General features: G+C 42.4%; 1 protein-coding gene across 1 annotated transcript in view; it reads left to right on the top strand.

The window, feature by feature from the left end:
* CARD10 (caspase recruitment domain family member 10) overlaps window positions 1–23,859 on the top strand; it is a 185,576-nt gene that overhangs the window by 32,570 nt on the left and 129,147 nt on the right. Inside the window, exons 2-3 of the mRNA XM_069231372.1 lie at window positions 7,543–7,767; window positions 16,336–16,473. Coding sequence (XP_069087473.1) covers window positions 7,543–7,767; window positions 16,336–16,473 — 363 coding nt within the window. The remainder of the gene's footprint in view (window positions 1–7,542; window positions 7,768–16,335; window positions 16,474–23,859) is intronic.

The following is a 23,859-nucleotide window of genomic DNA, read 5'->3' as shown; positions in this document are numbered from 1 at the left end:
ATCGACAGCAGTGCCAGGCCGGCGGAAGAGAACATCTTCTTCCCCAAGCTATATACCTTCTTAGATTCCCTGTCCACAGGAGTTTTAGGGAGTGTTCCAAGATTTAATTTGAAAGTGGAAGCTTAGACCACCAAGCTCTCTGGGGTTGAGGAAACTCGGGTCCTCTGGGGCAGGGTGATGATCACAGGCAATCAACCTAGTCACCAGATTGGACCAGGCCCAAGTTGGATGTCCATGAGTGCTTCGTTAAACGGGAGAAGAGGTTCTGATGTGGTGAATCCTGGCTGAAGTACCTTATCAGCCACAGCAGGTAGCTGAAGGTCTAGGACCTTAGCTGCCCTCCTCATCACCATAGCAAATGAGTCTCCTTCCTCCACGGCCACAGTAGGAGGAGAAACCAAGCTAGTATCTGGGCATTTATTCAGTCAACTGGCATCACCCAGATCCTTACACCAGGTGCCCTCTGTAATACCAAGGGGCTGGTATTCATCGGGGTCCGGTGACTCCCAGTAAGCACAGGCTCCCGTCTGGGTGATCTGCCACTAGTTGTCGCAAGAGTCAGCATCTGATGACACCCATCTGGCTCCATGTCTGAGATGAGTATGGGGACTGGACCGATGGTTGCCGCTGACAGTGCCAGGGACGTCAGTAGTGGAGCCGGCACCAGGGAAGGTCCGGGTGTGTTGACACAGCTCCAGATCCATCCATGGATCCATGGAGACTGACTGGTGCCAGGGGCGAACGCACCAGCAGAAGACCAGTAGGGACCCCTCCCAAGCCCACGAGGCCCAAAGGTGCTCCAGCAGCGTGGACCGCCGAAATATGAGATGTAGGTCTCATAAAATCTCAAAGTTGGACTGGGGTTACTCCAGCTCCTGGAAATTTGGGGGGAGGAAGACAGCCCAGGTGCAGACTCAACCTCAGAGCCAGGCCTCGAATGCCAATGCTCTCTCATCTTGTCAGATGAATTTGGTGGATGGGGCAAAGTCGAAGACATCTTCAACTTCTTTCTCTTCTTCTGTTTGTTGGACTTACCCGAACATCTGGACAACTTTGACTGTGACGATGAGCACTTAGAGTAGCTCCAGGAGCGATCCCAGGACCCTCCTCTCTACTGGCATTGAGACCATTACTGTGTTGCATGTTGAGCAGCAATGAGCTTTAGGGACAGTTTCCTCAAGGCCTTGGGGTGCATGGTGCGACAACTGATGCAGGTGTTGGCTTTATGGTCACACTCAAGGCACAATAAACAGATGAGGAATGGGTTCGTCACCTCAAATAATGTATCAACAAAAGTTGAAAAAGAGTCAGACAAAAAAGAGTGGAAGTAGCTCTTCTCCGGATCATGACCGGAGAGGAAAACAAATAACTGACATCAGCATCAAACTGCTCTGTTGTCTTTGTTTTTATATTAGTGTATGTGAACAATTTAATGCTCATATTTATTTATATTGTTTTAATGTACTAGAATGAGGTTTTATTATTTGTATGTTGTATAGCTAATGTTTTTAAGCTGTCAGAATAAATAAACTTGAGTAATTTGCTTTTGTGTAATTATGCAAACTTATGCAATTGGAATGGGTCGCAATTCGATCTACCTCATGAATAATAAGGAAGGTTGCAAATTACGACTTACTCCAATTGTTGCAGTGGGATGGTAGCCTTCTAGAGTGAACAGACCCCCATGTCTGTGATTGCATTTAAATAAAATAAACTTTTTTCTAATGCAGTCCGTTTTCCGCAAAAGAAACAGGGCTGCTTTTAAAAACAAAAGATTACTTTCTTTACAACGTTTGTTTTAGTGCTAGCGGTGGTCCCTGCCCACTCCTCAACATTTTTTTTAATTCACATAGGGAAAGGGGTCCTCACATGACGACTCGTTCCTTTTTGCCAACAATTTACCATCCCTACTTGGGAAATGGTTAGTTTTCAATAATTTGGGATTGAATTCGGTCCCAAAACATTGATACATGTACTAAAGAATTGCTATTTGGAAAGGAGACCTACAACATGCCTCTTTAAGATAGCGATTCCTTATAAAGTTACAAGCCCATTTTAGAAGTGGTTAATAACTTACCAACTTAAAAAATGTGGTTTGTACATATTAAAATGTGTTTACTATTGCAAACAGACAGAATCTCTGGTTGCGACAACAAAAACATTTTCAACATCAGGTTCTTATTTCTGTGCGTAGAATACAAAAGATAAAATATGAAAAAAGGACCTTTTATTCAAAACTAGGCATACATCGATTGTAAATAAACCAGATAAGCTAAACCTAGACATAGTTTACTTACTGGAATCAGTCTCATCCAAAAATATTCAAAAAAGTATCCCGTCACTGAGCTTTAACAGTGTCAAGGTGTTTGGCATCGACCCGCTGCCACTAGTGGTTACTTTGTGCCGGTGTCTTCCAGTCCTCCGCACTGGCACTTATTTCTGACATCCTACCACATGGTGGTGACGTCATAGTATTTTGAGTACAGCTCATCTAGAGATTGCTTTAAAATGTAATATACAAGTACATTGAAATAACAATTGATCATCCAGGACGTTCTTGAAGTTTTAGTGACCTGGAATAACTCAAATGCTCACTTTTATTGGAGTGTTTTGGCTATAAGGTAATGGTGACACTGGCATTTGGCAGTACAGGCAGGTTGCAGAAGCTGAAGTGGTTTGCCATGAAAACCCTTGGTCTCCAGCACTTTTTTATTTTACAAGTTAAGCACTGTGCCACAAGTGTAGCCTCAGCACAGGGATATGTGTCCTATTTAGAAGTCCTAGGAGCTCTAAGAAAGTATCTACTTACAGGAAGAGTATTTTAATGTGCACCACCCCACAGAGGACATTTGCGTATTATTCCACATTTGTTACACATATATACACCCTAAGAGGTTTGTTGGCGCTGAACTATACCAAATAGCTAAGCAGAAATACCCAAAAGATAGATGGTTCGAGGTATTTGTTTAAAAACCAAGTTGTCACTTTTTCGCGATCAGCAGCAAATCGGCTCTCAAGTGTAGCGCTGGAGCTTTCCATCACTAGGAAGCTAAAAGCGAGAAAGCATGACCTCCCTTCATTTTCTCTCAATTTTAGACACTTGAAGTAGCAGTCAGTTGGATGACCAAAGGGACCTTGGTGAATGGATTTCTTTAAAAAAAATAAGGTTACTTAGCCATCAGCCATGCGAGGAGAATAGCACATAACCTCGAGCTCTAATCATACGTCAATCAGCATCCAATGAGGTTTCCTCAAGAGAGGGCTGGTAGAGATTAATTTTCAGGTACCCTTAAACAGTATGCAGCAACATTCTAAGCCCACAAGTCCTAAAATAAGAAGTGGGGGAACTTAGCAAGATAGGTGGTGTGCAAGTGGGGAAGCAGCCTTAACCACAACTCATGAACAACGAAGTCGAGGACAACGAAAGCGGAACAACGCTTTCGTTAACCACGACTTCCTTGTTTGGTACCTTAACCAAGCATGTGGTGAACCAGGGACTGGGGCTGTTTTAGGGGCAGGGGTGGGGGGTCGGGTATTTTTAGTTTAAGGGGTGGGGTATCAGGGTAGTTTTAGGGGGTGGGGGGTCAGGGTGGTTTAGGTTTAGGGGCAGGGGAGGGAGGTCGGGTATTTTTAGTTTTAGGGGTCAGGGTGGGGGGTCGTGGTATTTTTATTTTTAGGGGGTGGGGGGGTCGGGGTGGTTAAGGTTTAAGGGCTGGGGAGGGGGGTCGGAGTATTTTTAGTTTTAGGGGGTGGGGAGTCAAGGTGGTTTAGGTTTAGGAGCAGGGGAGGGGCTCAGGGCATTTTTCGTTTTAGGGGTGGGGGTCAGGGTATTTTTAGTTTTAGGGTGTAGGGGGTCGGAATGGTTTAGGTTTAGGGGTGGGGAGGGGAGAGGGGCATTTTTAGTTTTAGGGGTTGGGGTGAGGGGTCAGGGTGTTTTTAGTTTTAGGGGGTGGGGATCGGGATGGATTAGGTTTAGGGGTGGGGAGGGAGGGTTGTTGCATTTTTAGTTTTAGGGGCGGGGTGGGGGTAGGGTATTTTTAGTTTTAGGGGAAGGGTTCAGGGTATTTTTACTTTTTGTGGTGGGGTTAGGGTAGTTTAGGTTTTAGGGGTGGGGTGGGGTTGGGGTGGTTTTAGCTTTTATGGGCGGGGGTCGGGGGCACGGTAATTTTAGGGGCGGGGTGGGGGGTTGGGGTGGTTTTCGGTTTCAGGGGCAAGGGTAGGGGGGTTGGGGTAATTTTAGGGGCGTGGTTGGGGTGGTTTTAGGTTTTAGGGGCGGAGTGGGGGGGTCACGGTAATTTTTAGGGGTGTGGGGCCAGGGGGGTCGCATGCTAGAACCATGCATGCCAATCACTAATGCCTTTACCAGGAATGCCTTTACAACAAAAAATCGCTGTTAAGGCATTCGTGGTAAAGGCATTAGTGGTAACAACGCGGTCGTTGTTCTGACCGAGTTGTTTAGGTATGCGTGGTTCCAGCATGCTTTGTTGCGACATACATTTGTGCAAGTGATATCATGTGCATGGCATCATGGCACGAGACATCGTATGTGGAATCACATTAAGTGACATCACAACCCAAGACCTCCCAGGAACTGACATCACAAGAAGTGACATCCGATGTTAGGACCTCATCCATAGGTTTAGCAGGTGTGTCATGAATACATTTGAGCACATTACAATATTAAACAACTGAGATTTAGTGTCAGGGTTGTGGCAAAAAAGTGACATAACCCTGACACACAATCTAGGCCTCACCTTTGCCATTTATTTTTTACAACTTTGCCAAAAGGAAATTGGGAACAAGAATAACAGTGGCAGTAAATCTGTTTGTCTTGATTGATTGCAAAGTCCACGTTTAAAAAATATCTTATAGGGTTAAGGTACCTGATGCTGAGGTCTTTGTGGCAACTAAATCTCAGGGAATAATTAATAGTAAGATAACTCTGGAGGTTAATGTATTTTCTGGAGAGAGCTGTGTTTTTGTAGACCCAATTTCCAATCAAAGTAGCATGGAGGGTTAATACATATCCTGCCAAGCACATTATGTAACACGCAGATGATAGATTTTAATTTTATGTAAATGGATAAGTGGGGTGCTGCTTTTAAAACAGAGATCCTTTTGTTACTTGCAGTTCATAAATTGTAATCCTTCTAGTAGAGCACAGTGAGCTATGAAGGACATGTGGCTCCTACACCTTGTAACCCTCACTGCCTTATGTAACACATACTGTACATTGAATGACACACATATGATTTATTGTCAATGTATAGTATGGATATGTGATGTAAAGCACTCTGGTGCCCTGCATTGGGATGAGTAGCGCTATAAAAGAAATGAAAGAAAATAGTGTTATTTAAATTGGTATTTGTGTACATACTGGTACAGACCAACACTGCTGTTGTTCTTACTATGCATGCATATGTCTTATATACAGGAACTGAACAAAGTCAAAAGTGTGCCTTCTTAAGTACCTATGAAGTAATAACAAGCTGTGTGCCTTTAATTATCCTCCATTGCATTTAGGTGTGAGACTCCCAATAGCTCCCATCCAGGATACTCTAATAAGAGAAGGCCTGATCCCCCCTTAGCTTCAGCCTTTGTTGTGGACCCAGCTAGAATCTGATAAGCTCTCAAAGTGCAGGCACTGCTAAACGTGTCCTGGTGTAAGGAAATTACACCGGGACAAGTTTAGCATATTTTGAGGACCCCACACTCTTGACAGCGGAGAAAAGTGGGTAGCTGATGTCTTCCTGCGTGTACTCTTGACTTGTACCCTGAGCATTCTGTATAACCTCTATATGAGAAAGGCTTAGATTTAGGGCATTCCCACAGCCCATTATGGTCTCGATCAGTGCCATAAGGACAAATTGTTGATCATGAGTGACGGCCTTCCATAAATTATTTGGAAAGGTCCACAATGCAGAAGTGAGAGACAATGCTGGTCTGGGCAGGAAGAATAATTTCTCAGTTGTATGGATAGCCATGGTCTAGCTCTGCTACTAACAGGAAATATTTTAAGGTCGCTTCCTACAGCAAGCCCGGGTTATTTGAGTGATAAAATCTACCCCTGTGTTCTACTATACGATCTTTGAGGTAAAGGAAAAAGCAGAAAAGGCCCATCTCATGGGGGGTATCTTAATTTAAGCAATCCACTAAAGATGGTTCCTATTTTTCTGTTCAAACCCTGTGCACCTGGAACTACTTTCGTTTGGACTTCAGGCTCTCCACTTCTTTGGCCTCCTTCCAGCAAAAGTTGGAAGACAAGTCTGTTTGGTCTCCCAGCTTTAAGAGCAGTGTCAAGAGACCCAGTTGAGAGGTAGATAGGTGCTGTCAGTCATGACTGATCAGGTATTGCAGAATTTTCCTCAGCACCCTCAGATGGAAGAAACCGATAGATAAAATGGTAGAGATTTGTGGTTTCAACATAACATGTTTATCAAACATTATTCCATGGTTGCATACCAAGTCCACTTGAGTGGGCAAGTCTGCAATTCGGTGTGTAGGACATCTATATATATATTTGCTCCATGTTTTCCACGAGCATGATCTTTTTTTAATCTCAGTTCAGTTTCAGACAAATAGTGTTTGCTCATTCACTGAGCAATTACATTTTCATACAACTTAGCCACTGAGCACCACAGACCACATCCAAACAGAGGACAGTATGGGTGTCATAGATGTATGTATTACGGAGCACACCAAACTAATGAATACTTTTGGACAGTGGCTGGACGTAGGTGTTGAACAAGCTGGGAGAGAGCACAATGTCAGCTCTAGCACGTGCATCTATGTTCGCTTTTCAGGTGAGTGGACTGTCCTGAAAAGGCATCTGTGAAATTTTGCACCTTGGCCCTCCCATCACTTTGGTCTTGCTTGGGATGTGTTCAGAATCCACAACAGCAGACGGCAAATCTGCCATGGGGATTACAGCTGCTTTTATATCCTACCCAAGGGTACTTCCTCAGTTCAACCCTTAAAGAGGCACTCCCATTGTTCCCCAGAAAAACCCACTTAATCTTATCCTGGGGGAGGGCCCCAATTCTGTTCTGGAAGACACCCCTTGACGTTGCTCTTGAGATGCCTCCAGGATCATACTTTACCATCCTCATCCCTCCACCAACCACGCACAGCAGTATAGCCAATCCAACATGGAAGAGATACCTCTCAACTTAGTCACTCTTTCACCATGCCTTAAATAAGCTTTCTCAGTCCTGCTCTGGAAGAACCCCCAAACCAGCTTAACTTCTAAAGTCTATGATTGAAGCTCATTCTGAAAATTGTGTATTATGTCTAGTGCTTTCTTCGTGTTTTTTTAGTTTTTGTTCTTAAAGTGTTTATGACGCAGTTTGCATGAACTGTTCTATGTATGTTAAGTGCCTGCAGCACAGTTAGTGTGGAAGGCACTGTGCCTGTAGCAGTTTGTACAACATGTCATATTTAATGAGGTCTGGCTATAGTCTGTAAACCTGCACGTTTTCTTTAAAGTGCAAAGAGTTCAGTCTGTATTATCAAACCTATATTCTTCCTGTGTGGTTTTCGTAGATGCAGCTGGTCCAGAGTGCAGAACCTCAAAAGAGGAGGGAGAGGAGGAGGAGAAGGAGGAAAACGAGATGTGGGAGAAGATTGAAGGAGTCCGGCACCAGCTGACGCGATCCCTGAATCCCGCCAAACTGACCCCGTACCTGCGGCAGTGCAGGGTGATCGATGAGCAGGATGAGGAGGAGGTTCTCAACACTTACCGCTTCCCCACCAAGACCAGTCAGACAGGTGAGCCTAATCAGCCTATAATTGTAATCTAGGCTAAAGGTGCCGCCCCTGCATCAGTTTTTTTCGATACTCTGACTTCATCGCCCACTGCAATAGCAGTTACGCTAGGGGTGTGGAAAAATTAGAGAAATTTACTTTCGTGCAATTATGTGAAATTTCGCAAAAATTCAGCAAAATTTCGTATAATTTTGAGAAACACAAACCTGCCGTTTAGTGATATACTTTAGATGAAATGCATCCTCTTCTCCGTCGTGAACCTGAGGGCACATTTCATGCCACAAAATAGTACAGAAAACTCAAGTGCTGTGAACAAGATCGGCTCACATCATTTGTGTTGTTCCCATGTGCTAAAATGTTATGTGGCCTAATGGTGTAATTTTGGGAAATTCAAATAATAAGCGTAATACACAATTTGCGAAATTACTCAAGATTACTCCAAAATAACAGAAATGTATCTACACCCGGTGTACACCTTCTCCTTAGCCAGATCTCTTACAATAACCCACAGAGTCCATGTCCCTTCAACATTCCTACAACTACCGATGTGCAAAAATAAAATTCTATCATTGGAATTATGAAAAGTTGACGTCTTTCCCTCTTATTAGCATTCTTAAATAATTTTACCACAGCAAATAGGCTATATGGGTATCTTTTCTCCCCCAAATTCTACGTTTTTGGAGAGTAGGGACCATTTTTTGTGAACTTATCACAGCAAGCATAATTTTAACAAAGCTTTCCTGAAGTTGATTGAAGAAAGGCTTGTCGCCTTTTCAGACCTTGCCTACGGCCTTCTTCATATTCCCCTCACAGCTAGTGCTCAGTACCATCACTAGGTATCTGCATGTTTACAAAATCACCCACAGACAGTGCTTGTCCACCCTCACTATCAGCACCCTACGCCATCCTCCACTGCCAGCATCTCAACACCATTGACAGCAGCACTTGCATCTTTTAAGCTCTACCCATTTCGCTCAGATAGTATCAGGTTGTATACTAAAACCACAAGCTGCATACAAATGTGCTTCATAAGTGTTGGGGGTAGGGAGTGTCAACACTTGCCCATGATCACATCTCGCACAATATTTATTGGTGTAGTTCACAATTTTTCCACCACAATTTTACTTTCTAGTTCTGTGCAGTCATTGTTTTTTTAACACAAATGGCTGGTAGTCAGTATTGAAGGAGTTAATATCCAGAATGTACTGCAACCAGTCTCGGACTGGGCAAGATGCTTTCAGGGGGGAGTGGGGCCACACCCTTGTGTGCCATTCTAATAGACAAGGAATGAAGGGAGCTTCTAGATCAGTGGTTCCCAACCTTTTGATTTCTGTTCACCCCGACTTTAAGATTAATGGAGCCCAGGAACCCCCACTGAATCATCATTGGAATCCGGGGACCCCCGCCTGAGTCATTACTGGAAGCTGGGGACCTAATTTGTCAATATTTGTTAATATTTTTTAATTTTCCAGGCTGTGACTGACCCCCTGAGAAGGCTTTGCGGACCTCCAGGGGTCCCGCGACCACAGGATGGGAACCACTGTTCTAGATAATCAGCATGACCATAAGCTTCTCACCAGGGTCACGGAGTTGGGTCATATGTACGCCCTCAAAAGGCTTTTTAATGAGAAAATTAATGACCAAAACTTTGTTTTAGTTTAGAAACATTGTAGCACATTGACACAAATTCACAAAAGGTTTTATGAGTATGGGAAATAGTATTGCAGGATTATTCCTTTACATACTCTGAAATGCCTTTATGAATCAGCCCCGAAATGCCCAATTCACTATTAGCAAATGGTCAGAGGCCAAAGTCCTTTCGATTTGATCAAATTCTATATGAATACTCACATTTATTTCCTTTTTGGATGTTTTGTGGTTCTGTTCAGAAAGGTCTGTAAGAGTACTTAAAAGAGTACTTCAGGGGTACCACTTCTAGTACTTCTAAATGTCCTTGTGAATCAGCCCCACTGTTTTTTTTAAAGAGGTGAGCAGGCTGTCGTCCATCAGCAACAGTCTCAGCAAAGTATTCCAAACTAAGATACTGATCTCCCCACCAATGCTGTATCTTGGAATGCTCCGAGTCTAACACCAGCCCCTAGCAGCATGGCCTCTTTTTACACTCAAAAGACAACAAAAAAACAAAAAACAGCATGACTGAAACGAAATGAATTTCCTTGGTTTTGTACATATCACACTGGTTCTACATATTGCGTTCAAACAGGCACTAATCAGATCTCCATCCCTACATTTTCCATGGCGCCCAGTTTGGTACATTGGGCCACCACATGCTCGAGGTCTTTGGCAGATCCTGAAAGCAGCAAGAAGCTCCATTATTAGTGAGTAAACTCATCGACTAAACACATCACAACACATCACACACCATGCTACATAGCAAGTCCAAGACACATTATTAATGAATGAGTACTTAATTGAAATCAGTACTAACTGTTGCTTATGGACTTAAAACAAGCATACACATTACAATCAACAAACTTTAAAACAAATTAAATGTAATTATTGTGAACTGACTTTAGGCCTGGGTGAAATTTAAATTACGTTGGTGTACGTTAATATGGGATGCCACATAATTATGCCACCTTTCATGGCAAAATTATAGCCCATGAGAACTGGAATAATGTAAACACATGCTGCTATTGTTTACTGCAGTTGTGTTTTTCATGCTATTTTGGCGCAAGATATATTCTTTTGTCAAAAATGTACACAAGGACACACTTTGCACTAAAATATAGCGCTAAAAGACAGATTTGTGTTTCATGTAATTATATTTAATTTTCCTGAATTTTCACGCAATGACTTAAAATCAAATGATTCGAATTTCACACACCCGTAATTCCATCATCATATCAAATCCCTAGGTTTATAGTTCCTATTAACGCACATATTTCAGATGTTAGTAAATAACTCTGATGCTTACTGAAGTTGAATGATACAATGGTATCTGAAAAGTAAGGGTGTGTGAATTATTCGTAATTTCCTTTTGAGGAAAATTAAAGAAAATTAGGCAAATCACAAACTTGTCATTTAGAACTATTTTGTAATGTGAGATGCATTTTTGCATCTATTTTGAGCAGGAACATGCAAGGAGGCGGCCCTAAACAATAGCACTAAATCGATCATGACCCATACAGCAGCGCCTCACGTTCTGCTCGCTCACATTATTCTTAGGCTCCTGCTATAGGATGTCTCCCCGAAGGAGCAGAAAACTGCTCGATAGTGCGTGATACCAGGCATTAGGCATGACAAGCGTAACACGAAATGCTTAAAATTACACAAGATTACTCCAGTATAGTGAAAATGTCACCAAGGCATAGTGAAAAAGTGGCTCACATTGCAAATGATGGTCACCAGTAAGCCATTTGCCCGTAGAGCCGTGAGGCAAGTGGAGTTGTCCTTCCATCTCCGGGTACGCTTCCCAGAACCCACTTCGACCTGTGAGAATAGCAGGTGGGAATGAAGAGCTTGGATAAAAGACAGGGGTCGTAACCGCTCTTGTTGTCCGAGGCTGCTCCAGACCAAACAGAGACCCTGGCAGGATGATTTCTTCAGATGGGGCTCCAGATCTGAGAAGTCAAAGATGTAGTTACAAATCTCTATTATACATAAACGCATACTATAAGCAATGACTCGATTATGGTTGTAATTAGTAAATCGTTAGTGTAGGTGACTAACTGGGATGCAAGCAGAAAGAAAATACCTAACATTTTAAGAATTGGCTTACAGAACGTCCCTTTGTAAGGCAATATACCTAAGTCCCCACATTACGTTTTCTGGCTGAATGGAAACAGCATTGCCCTTGCACTGTCAAGTGTTCAAGTCCACGGGCAGAATCACTGGTTGGTCATTAAGGTGTCTCCCTGCATGGAATGTCCTCCCTATGTTTCAGCTAAACCTCTGAGCTTCCCTACAATCATGCACTGATTGTGGAAGTGTGGGAACCAGGCCAGATAAATGTGCACGTGTAGAGAGCAATGAGAACAAAGCAAATGATTAGTCCATGCCATTACACACATTTTGAATCAGTACATATCAGTGCTCGTTATTCAACCACTTGTGACAAAAACTAACGAGTATCATCTGTGGAAGCCTAAAAATATTATGAACCCCCAAGAGTTCATCATGGAAGAAAATGTGGAAAAACCGATCTAGTTATGCTCTACCAAAGGCTTACCAAGCAAGTTCAATCTCATATCAGTTCAATAAGGCCTCAAGATGGACAGTGCAGCTATTGGACTGATGTCAAATGATCCCCTCCCCCACTCCCAAGAAGTTCTTACCATCCTCACCCTCACCATTCCTTCCGCTGCACTCTGAAGTGACTGTAGCAATATGTTGGTGCATTATAAATAATGCAAATGAATAACGAGTAGCCTTAGTGTCCCATTGCCATGTCTTCTAGCCCCATCAGTCTTACTTTTGTCCGATTAGCCATGCCAGAATGTGTTTAACTATGGCTATGAGGCCAATCCTCCCTTGTTTTCCATCTTCAAGTAATGTTGCTTAATTTCATCGCTAGTTTTCAGGTGTGTGAGCTGCTCCAGTGGGCCACTGGGCCCTGTTTACCCCAGACCAAAACGACTGCACACATGCAGCAAGCCTCCAAGTGAGAGAGACCAATAAGGACCAAAAAGAGACTGAGATATTCGACAGATCTCAAACACTCTACTCCTGGACTCCTGCGCCAACCTTTGTACTATTGTGGTGCTGAGGCCCTATCTGGCCTGTTCTGTCTAATCCTGTCTGACTCCTGTTGCCAGCCCCCACCAACCTTTGCCCATCGCAGAGGGAGGAGCCTCAGGTTTCTGCTACACTTATGGTACAGCGACATCCTGTGTGTCTTCCAATAACACCTACTAAGCCACTTTTATGTTATTTTCTATTCATACACCACAATCTTCTTGGGCGCTACTGTGTTGACATATATAAAACAAAACAGGAAAACCCCTTTTCTACTCCAGGCCCTTGGTTTGTTGTTTTCTGTTTGCAAATACGTGTCTTGCAGAAACAGAATTCAAATCAAGATACCGAAGTGGAAGAATGTGAAAACAACGACTTCGAATATATTAAAATACAGAAATCTAGATTGCAAAGATAAAGAAAATACAGACCTGGAAAAATATCATCTCACACACACACACGTTCAAATATATATTCCACAAAATAACCCTCAACAAGTCCCAGGCTGTGCTCCAGCTTCTTTTACCATCAGTGGTGAGTACGGAATCTAAAAACCTTTCCAGAATTCATCAGTAATTACACTACACAGACACAGAACAACATTGCAACAGTCAGGTTTAGAAACTATAAAAAAAATACATAAAAAGTTCCCAGCGTTCAGGAATATTAGCTGCATTTTTAGGTCTGACAGTGATCATTTGATTTGACTAAAATTATATATTTATTATACTTATAGGGACGTTCAATCATCTTTTTTCATCCATTGGTCTGTTGTATCTTTCACATTGTCTTTCACATTTTACTTCCACCCTGTAGAGCATGAAGCCTGGGGCAATGGATCAGCTCCATTCAGCCACTGGGTAACTTCACTGTGACTGACAGCATTCTGATATTTCACAAGGAACACCTCCGCACAAAAATAGCTCCCTTCACTGCCAAGGACCAGTATGACTAGGTGTTCTTTCGGACCCAATTGTTTTGTTTTTGCTTTAAATTTAAACCCACGCCAGACGTATTGGCTTTGACAGTGCTTGTTTTTCAGATGAAATAGGAAGAATCTGCCTACTAGTTGCGAGAAAATCCCACTACTAATGTATGTCAGGTCAGTGTACTCTTTGGTCCTCTCCTATACCTCTCCTCGATCTGTAGACACATATTTTAAAGTTTTTCAGGAACATGTCCTCAGTGGCCAATCTGGGTTTTAACAAATGTGTCAATGATCGATTTCCTAACTGGGATTTGAACATCACCTGTCGTCTAGCAGTAGTTTGTGCGCATTGGTTTTGCAGACGGATTTCCTTCTTGCACAATGCACACAGTTACCACAATTTCCACTGAGTGGGATATTCGATTCACGTCCTAATCTTTGTGTGAGTGACGTTAAAAAGTGGGCTGTGGTCACTCAATGGCAGTCGATCCGACGTTCACTCCCTTTTAAGCTCGCAAAACTAATTTTGTTTACCTAATGAGGACATATCACAAACGTTGTGCCAGCACCAATACATGTGCACACGCTTTTCTAGTTCTGTAATATGGATTTGCGCTCCCTAATGTTTACCCTGATCGTATTACAGAAAAGTGTTTCCATTCGGGCAAAACGTTAGAAAACATACGGTGACATAATTGCTGAACAAGTGGAACAAAACGTTTCTTCTTATAAATCAATGTACGTTTTTCATAAAGATTATAAGAAACAAGCCAACACTCCATTATCGATGCTTCCTTTAGAATAAATAAGTCACTGCTTGTGCATCATTTTTAATAAGTTGCAAAAAAAAAGTTTGTTTTAAGCAAATTGCTATCTTGAACTTCCGAAATCTGGAGAGTTTGTATTCTATTCACATTTCACATTTTTATTGGAAACCACAACGAAATAGTGATATCGGTCTTGGGGTCGTTCATAGTATGCTATGATAAATAAACTACCGTAAATAAGCACAGAGCTCCAAACTCGGGGCCTAATCTACAAACTCCTTGCCCCGCCGCTTTTAAATGGGGTGGGGGCGCACCGGCGACGCAAGGGGCTTGTAAATACACCCCTCAAGATAGATGGGTGGGTGAGGGGCCCACTGGCTGATCGCCGGTGGAGTTGGTGGTCAATTAAGCCTGTCAATCAAAGGCTCGCCACCTTCCACGCACGGAGAACGTCGCCCGTTCATGACGGTACTCCAGATGCATATTTCCTTGTCTTGGTACAGGCGAGAAAACAGTCCCTGCATTTCAAACCCAGGGAGGGGAAACATATAATGGCCCAAACGCACAGGGAGAAAACACTGCTCGTCGAGAAACAAGCTCCTGAAAAGCAACATTGAATGCTGAGCGCATCGCAGCAACACGGTAGCCTGCTCGGCGTTCTGCTTCGCAGGGAGTGCCTCTGCCCATCTGGTTGAGACACTTTCAACGAATAGATCCGCACCAGGCAGGCCCTGGGGATCTCCCAATATGTGGTGCGGTTATGTGCGTGGAGTGAGGTGAGGGCCTTTGCTGACCTGACTGGCTGCCCACCATTGGATGAACGACGTTTGTCATGGTGCAAATGATGTGTTCTTCATTCCCATTTGCACAAACAACAAAAATGGGGCAAATTAATTTTCACAGTTTTAGCAGTCCCCCTGTGCCTCCAGGCTAGGTAGGATACGTCAGATGCTCTTTCCAGATTGTGAAGAACAAATACAAGCAGCTCAAGAGGTACCAGAGGGCATTTATACATTTCAGATAAGTGCCATGTAAGATTATTTCTCCATTCCATAATCCCATTTGAAAGGTCCTCCTTTTGTTCCCCTATCCACCCATCCAATGACAGCAGTTTGCAGAGTTACGTTGCTCGCTCAGGTAATGGGAAAACACAGTAGGTAGGTGAGTATTCAGTGTCAAAAGTAAACTTTTTTTAAAAAGTGAGTCTAGGAGTCCATAAATGAACCTGGTGTGAGTTGGAATGGCCCAACAGGAGCGGTCCTCAGAAGCTACACCTTCCTCTCCTGTTTCTTTGCCAATCCTGATGCCATTTCCAGTCCTTTTCCTTGCTCCTTCATGGACCGCCTAAATTGAGCCGCAACATAAGTGAGCTCTCCACTGTCCTGCTGTGGTGTGAATTTGATTAGAGCATATCTACGTGTCCCACAGAATGCTGCCATCTGTATTTAGTTAAACAGCAGTAGCACTTCTGCAAGAAACCCATGATAGGATTGAAAACAATATTACACTGGGCAGTGTCAGATTAGGTAATACATAATTAGAAAAGGCCTTTTGTTTGGTGGTTGGAAAGCGATGATGATATTAGGACAATCTATTCCTAAGTATTATTTAGGGGACAATTTACTGGTCAGACCTTTGAGAGGTTGGGTTCAGGAGCTGGTTAGCTGGTGTTGTATTTTTATTTGATGATATTTGCTTTGAGTGTGGTCTATAAAAAGGAGAGGAGATAGCTCACATATGAAACATTTAAGTGATGCAGAGAGAATTGGGAGGGACCTGGAGAGTATGAGTGGTTGAGCATAGGTTGTTTTAGGATTGGCTGTCTTAAATCACTTCTAGAGTCATTGTTCTTACATCCCTACCAGTGCTGTTACACAATTTCTCAAAGAATGCCATCATGCACTGGCAAAGCATGTGACTGCCATTTCTGCAGCCAGTGCCCTTGATCTGCCACCCTCAACAAATAATGCTAAACCATTATTCACACCCCATGTTCAAACACAAGGCCTTGCAGCCCCCATATGTATAATGTCAAAGATTCAACGTTCCTATAACATGTCCCACAAATACAACAGGCATTACCTCAGTTGTTCTTAATACATAAAATCCTCTGTTTCCCCATTTTTCATTCTTTCTTCATCTTTTTCCACCCTCGTTTTCACTCACCCATTTCTGCAGGGCGTTTGATGGACATTCTTCGGTCACGCGGTAAGCGGGGCTACATATCCCTCCTGGAGTCACTCGAGTTTTACTACCCAGAGCAGTTCAGTCGCCTTACGGGCCAGAAGCCAACTCAGCGGTGCTCTATGATCTTGGGTAAGTATGAGAGGGGGTGGAGAGATGACTGCGGGAGGTCCAGCTGGAATAAGGGATAATCATGCTCTGTTCACACTGTAATTGCCACAGCAGAGCTAATGATTTGTTATTTGTCTTGATAGGAGTGGTTGACTCTGCTGTGCAGTATGTATGTTTCTAAGCAAAATTTGTCCCTCTTACATGGCTTTGTATTTGAATACAGAACCTGTCTCCTCTGGGCCTGGATGGGCTCAAGGAAATGGGACACAGATACTGGAGCTCTCTCACCATCACGCTCAAGACAGTGGCAAGACATTGTCTACCACTATGTTACTTGGGATAAAAAAAAGGTGGGCAGGCTGTAAAAGGGTGTGACCTAAAAATTGTATCTTTAAAAAAATATACACAAGAGGCACGGCCTATTTAAGTAACAATGCCGCTTAATAACTGTGAATTTGAATCCCGTGCTTGACATATTCACATGTATAATCTTACTGGACAAAGAATGACCAAGCTAGGTAGACATAAAGATATTTATTTAACAATTTATGAGCAGTCCATTATTCTGTGTCAAACGCAATAAAACACGTGACAAGGAAAATTTAAAGGTAAATGGCAAAAACGTGATTATTCATTTGGAATTAAATATTATCTTAGGCCCCATGATACCAACCATAAACGAAAGTTTCCACCTGGTCACTTTGCCCCTTGTCGCAAGGGGACTTCCGGTCAAGTTATTTTGTAGCTCAGGTATAAGATAGGCAAGCAGGTATCCCATCTGTAATTGTTATGGCCTCCCCTGTGCTCCACCACCGGGCGACAGCTGCAGCATGCAGGAACATAGCCTGTTTTCTCAACCTGTGTACACTTTCAAAAGAGTCAACTCTATATATCTGTGTGAGATCAGGTTGAGGGTGGGTGTTAATAATGGGCCATGATTGAGAGCTGTGGACTTCAGGCCGAAGGCAGAGTGAGTTTCCCACTTTTCCCGTCAGTGGTTCTGAAAAGGGTTCAGAATACATGGTGATCCAATCCTTGGCCTCTCTGCAATGCGCACAAATCAATGGTCACGGTTGCTAATTGTAAATGTGATTCTATGCGAAAGTGTGTGAAGGAGGTATATGGGTATGGAAAGATAAAGAAAATGTAGTACCCACAGGTGAATCGGTGTGTGGGGGTGAGTGATGGGAAGGAGATGCAAGGAAGTAGGTGCGGGAGGGATTGAAAAGAACTGAAGAAGAGAGAGATGAGGTCTGAGCTATGCAGGTGGAGGGTATTGGAAAGACATCAGGAGAAAAAGGGAGTAAGTGGCATGAAGAGAAATTGAGTGATTGAGACACTAATCCTTTCACAGACCTAAGTTGTGTATAATTAATGGGGTCATGGCTGTGCATGTGCATGATGGCCGCCTGAGCACACAGCTCCATCCGAGAATATAGCGTAAAGGAAGATTTGGGCACCCACCGCTAAGCTGCTATCCCCTAAAGGCAAGATATCGTGACCACAATGTGCTGAGGACAAGCGGGGACAGTTCAAGTGCAAAAAGAACTGATAACAACGTGGTTTGGTGCCATAACATACTTCAGCACCCAGAGACCATGAGGGCTCCCTGGAACATGTCCGTCAACACATCCTGATCAAGCTGGAGGAAGACAACAATAATCTCAGCCTCATGGATAAATATTATGCACCTTGCCTCCTACACTACATGGATTAACATCCACAGCTTTCAGTAAGTAAAGCTTATTACTGCTGCAATCGTGTCACTTTAGCATTGATCTGTTCATTGATCTCTCTGTTCAATATCTCACAGAGCACCTATTGCTCCCCATGCGCACTAATCTGACAGTAAGTGATACCCCACACCACAACACTTTAAACTCTATATATACACATTCATTCTACTTCTTGCCTTCTACAATTACACTCCGTATACTGTGCAGAAGGGCAGAGAAAATCCAAAGAACGTGGCCCTCAAAACGACTGCAGTCTTCACTCAATCATCTATTTAGGACATACCTTTGAAGTCACTTGCGGAAACCCTCCAAATCAGTAAATTGTGTCCAAAGCACAGTATACTCAAAGCCTGCATACTCGCCCTTGTTGAAGACAAGAGGGGAACCACTGACTCATTTTACTAACCACCTACAAACAAAAGCAGCATAGGGGTTATAACTATCCTACAAACTAAGCACTTGTAAGTCTGCTCACAACTAAACTTAAAATTCTGTGAAGGCACAATATGAGTAATTAATACTATGTTGGTATAATTTGAGTAATAAGGATACAGCCTCACCTCATGGACTTCCAAAATGGAGACACTTACTAAAAAAAAATATATGTTCAGTATCGACCATTCTTAGCCTTCATCTGAGGTATACTCATCCTAATGGGATGTCTCTGTTGCTGCGCATCATACAATACTCAGCGACTGCTATGCTACAGATACCTGATCCGAAGGTGGCATTTAAAGACTTATATGGGAGTATCTATTGCCTTCAACAGCTATCAAAGTAAATGGCACGTCTTGAGGCAGAGCACGCCTTTATACAGAGCAGTCTAATTTCAACTTCCAAATACTTATGATCTCAAATAGCACACTCACAAAGTGACGGGCTCGCATCTGAAGCTACGCACCATACAATGCCAAAACCAGCCAGACCAACTCATCCACTCACTTATCTGGCTCATAAACGGAAGCACTGTAATGACAATACATTGTTCTTATGCCTGTTATATGCCTGCCAGAACCCCTTAGTTATACTTGTCGATAGAGTGGCCATAAACAAATACAATAGACTAGGGTGCACGGTCTCTGGAGTGGCCATAAACAAATACAATACACTAGGGTGCTCAGTCTCTGGGGTGGCCATAAACGAATAAGGTAGACTGAGTTCAGGGTGCACGGTCTCTACTCAATATTGTAATTGTGAAAAGGTGGTTGAATGGGAAAATGGCGCTCACAATCTAGTATATATAGTAGTGAATATGACCATGTTATAAATTTGACACCTGAGTACTAGACGGTGCACTGAACAAGAGAACCATCCAAAACCTTAAAACAACAGCAATGGTTGTTACAATTTGAACGAAAGTCAAGCATGCGTCTTATATCCAATATATCCAGTAAGTGAGTTTTATTCCATTGATACTTCTTTGTAATTCCACATTCAGCCTGGGCAACACGTGTTTCGTCTAGGACAATCACCCCACGACTTTCTCAAGGCTTGTCAAGGCTTTTGCAGGAACTCCCTTATTCAGAAAAGATATTCACTCTTCTTTTCATAAGAGTAGTTAGTGTTTGTGCTCCTAGTTTGATTATCCATTGCTGAATATTCCCAATAAAAGTAGTCGATAAGTAAAGTAAGCGATCAACCGGATCATTAGGTGTTGTTGCCAACCGACCCACAAACAAGTACCACTACAAAGATAATTGTTAATAGCACGTGGATCAAACAACTGTGTGGTCTATCATGACTACTAAACAAAAAGTAACACAAGTATGGGCAATGCCAGACATAAGGAAAACAAAGAAATGACAGCCACTAAGGAAGCTAAAGTCGGCCAAAAATGCTCCAAAGTGGACCCTCAAGTTAATGAGTCTCTGATTAAAATGAAACCAGATGCTTCCAACAACATCTCACCTCTCTGCATGGACCAAGAAACGAAAGCTTTTACTGAAGTGATGCAAGGTGACATAAATGCAGTAAAGAATGTTGTAAAAGAGATAATGAGCAAGAAGGCACTCGACAAAAATAGAATACGTAACCTAGAAGACACCACCTCATCCCTACAAATGTGCTCCTCAGATATGGCAGCCAATATTGCCATTCTGTCCAAGGATGTATGCGAGCAGGAGGATCAAAACCGTCAATTAAATCTGTGGATTTTCAGCCTGCCAGAAGACTCAGAGTGAGATGCTCTCTCGTGCCAAGAATTTCTGGAAACCTGGATACCAAAGGTTCTTAAACTTAAATTTGACCAAGAATTGAAGATTGAAAGAGCTCACAGAATTCAATCAGAAAGACAATCTCAACCCCCATGAACTCTTATTCTGCTCCAAAACCGATGACCTTCTGCCCTCTACCCTACTGTCACACAGAAATAATTCTTGCTTAGATGAGGAAACAACACATATACAATAGAACAGCAGCAAAATCAACCTAGCACAAGACTATTGCAAAGACAGTAACCTGCATGAAAGGCTTCCTCGCCTTACCACAACAACTAAGAGAACTCTCGATACCCTTCTCCTTCATTGGTCATTCAAAATCCAGAATCACCCATGAGGGCAAATAGATCACCTTTTCAGAACCCTTGGCCCTGAAAGACTATGGGCCTTATTTAGAACTTGGTGGAGGGGAATAATCTGTCACAAATGTGACGGATATCCTGCCCGCCATATTATGATCTCATTTTATGCTGTGGGGAGCATAATGTGGAAGACGGGAAATCCTTCACATTTATGACGGAGTATTCCATCTGCCAAGTGCTAAATCAGGCCCCATATTAACATCTCTACACAAAGTGAAATGATCACTTGAAGTTCTCCATGATGCCTTCTTGCAGGAATAAATCGTGTATTTGGCCTATTTTCTGAACTGCAGGTATATTCCCTTGTGGTCTTGCATTCACTCTTCTTTTTTCACCACAATGTTCGATAATTGAAACAGTCATTTTGGCTCCCTGGTGATAGCTTTGCTATTATCCATTACTTCTTTGTTATCCACTACTTCCCTGCTGCTGTTGCTGTCACTGTGGCTATTCTTGTTTCATAGAGTATTATGCTGATCAACTAAACTTGAAAGTATAGTGCCCAATCCCCAAGTTATTCTCATTTAGCAATACAAGCAGGATCTTCCCGTGGTAGCTTATTTTGAACTTTTTTAAGGTTCTAGCTATAATGTCACTTAAGCTTAACAGTAACGATCTGCTAGGTAGCCTAAAAGATAATACTGTTACATGGTCAACTTGTTTACTTACTTGTTGATGTTTAGTTATCCAAGTCCTAACCTTAGAAACTTTACACAATAACAACGATAAGGCATTACTCACTTTTAATTCTTGAAGATTGCATCTTGGAATGCTCAACTGCTGTTGTATTCACTAATTATTTGCTGGGGCAGATATGTCTCAGCTTAGGCTGCGCTGTCCGCTCCGTTGTTATGTGGTGTTGCATCACCTCAGGGCTAGTGTTTAACTTGTTATAGGGTTTTCCTTTGTTATATTTCTTATTTGTTGTCTGTTTGCTCCCCCCCTTCTTCCCTATTGTGTCCTCCAGAGTATTATCTGGCCACCTGGCTCCCTGATCTCAGATCCCACAACCTCAGGAGCTCCCATGCACTTCGAGAGTCAACAGAGCAAACTCCAGAAAAATAACTCACTCTAGTTCTGGCCCTATTACTCTACCAGTACAGATTACCGGCTTCTTCACCTTGTTCCCCAGTCAAACATATCAAAATCCACCACCAGTAAGATCGTCAAATTATGCCACCAGTAAGTGAAAACTTTAAAATACTATTGTTAAACACCAAGGGTCTAGACCAGTGGTTCCCAACCTTTTGACATCTGTAGACCCCCACATTATCATTACTGGATCCCAGGGACCCCCAATGAATCATTACTGGAATCTAGAGACCCCTCACTGAGTCAGTACTGAAAGCTGAGGACTTAATATGTTAATATTATTTAATTTTCTAAGCAGTCGCAGACCCCCTGAGGAGGCTTTGGGGACCCCCACTGGGAACCACTGGTCTAGACCACCCTACCAAAAGAAAACAAAAATACTGGACTGTTGTCACCAACTAAAAGGCGATATCGCTTAACCTGAAGAAATGAGACTTGAAACAATAATAGATTTAAAAAGTAACGCTAATTGGATCTCTGATAGCTTCCAATCTCCTGCTCTACATAAAAAGAACAGAGTACCTACAATCATCACCAAACAATCGAGAATCTCTACATCTTTACACTCACATGGCTCTGATGGACGATGGCTCTTAATCAAAATGAAGAAGAACAACAAAGAGGTTTACATCATAAACATATATGCACAAACTGACAACTCTGTCTCCCTCTGGAAAAACCTAGACAAAACTATATCTGAGATCCCAGATGACATCCATAATTATAGGTGGTGACATTGGCCTCCCTCAGGATGGCAACCTATACAGGTTATCAAAAAGCAAATTCCTACACAGTGGCTCACACACTTGAATGAAAAACCTTATTAACAACAATAAACTAATTGACACTTGGAGACTCCATAATCTGAGAGGAAGTGACTTTACTTTTTTATTCAAATGCCCACCATACCCTTACCAGAATCAATTATATCTTAACTGATAATAACATGGTCCCTTTTTGCTCTAAAACAACGATTGAACCAATTTTCATATCTGATCACACAAGTGTGTCTTTGGAGATAGAACTTGGAGAGAATCAGCCCCCTTCAAGGACCTGGAAATTTAATGAAGCCATAGTTAAGGACCCAACAACTACAATGAGGTTATCACAAGACATACAAAACTTTCTAAAAGAAAATAAAGCTCAAGATACTGTACCCACAATAAGATGGGACGCTCTAAAGGCTGCACTACGTGACTCTATAATCAACCTGATGTCAGCCAAAAAAAAATCCAGAAACAAAATTTTGCAAGACTTAGAAACAGAAATACAAAAACTGGAAAATACTCTTGAAATCACTAAAGGCTCAGAGACTCCTACAGTACTTTATAAATTACAATACAAGTATATCAACATACCGAGTGAGAATTTGCAAAAATGGATATAAATAAAGAAAGCAGCAAAAGCCTGCTCTAGAAACAAAGAGGGGAAAGCACTAGCTCAGTACTTGAAATACTCCAAAGCAAAAACGATCATCCACACAGTTAAAGACAAACATGACACTGTATGCACTTCAACACTAAAAATACTGGAAAGCTTTCCAAGATTTCTACTCCAAACTGTACAACTCCAATAAAAAAATACCTATAGAAGACTGTTGCGAGTACTTGGACTCATGTAATCTTCCCTGCCTAGGAGATCCTAGAGGACATCCACTCTCTAAAGTCAGTGAAATCAGCAGTCTTTTCTACAAAGCATTTGCCCAAACACTAGTAGATCCACGACTCCTAGTTTTCAGGCAATTTGACTCTGAAAGAGACTTGTCCGGCACATCCACTAGCATGACCATTGTTGTTATGCCCAAAGAAGGGAAAGATCATCTCGATGTCAAAACCTATAGACCTATATGATAAATTAACATCTAATGTAAACTTTTTTCAAAAAGTTTGGCTTTTAGCCTTGAAACAGTAATTTCTAAAATAATTTGGCCCTCACAAACTGGCTTCTTTAAAAGAAGACCCGTGGCAGATAACATTCAACTCTTCTGTCATGTGTTTGAAA

Source organism: Pleurodeles waltl, chromosome 4_2, assembly GCF_031143425.1.
Source record: "Pleurodeles waltl isolate 20211129_DDA chromosome 4_2, aPleWal1.hap1.20221129, whole genome shotgun sequence".
Lineage (NCBI taxonomy): Eukaryota > Metazoa > Chordata > Amphibia > Caudata > Salamandridae > Pleurodeles > Pleurodeles waltl.
The sequence above is the reverse complement of the archived record's forward strand: the minus strand, read 5'-3'. Positions and strand labels throughout refer to the sequence as shown.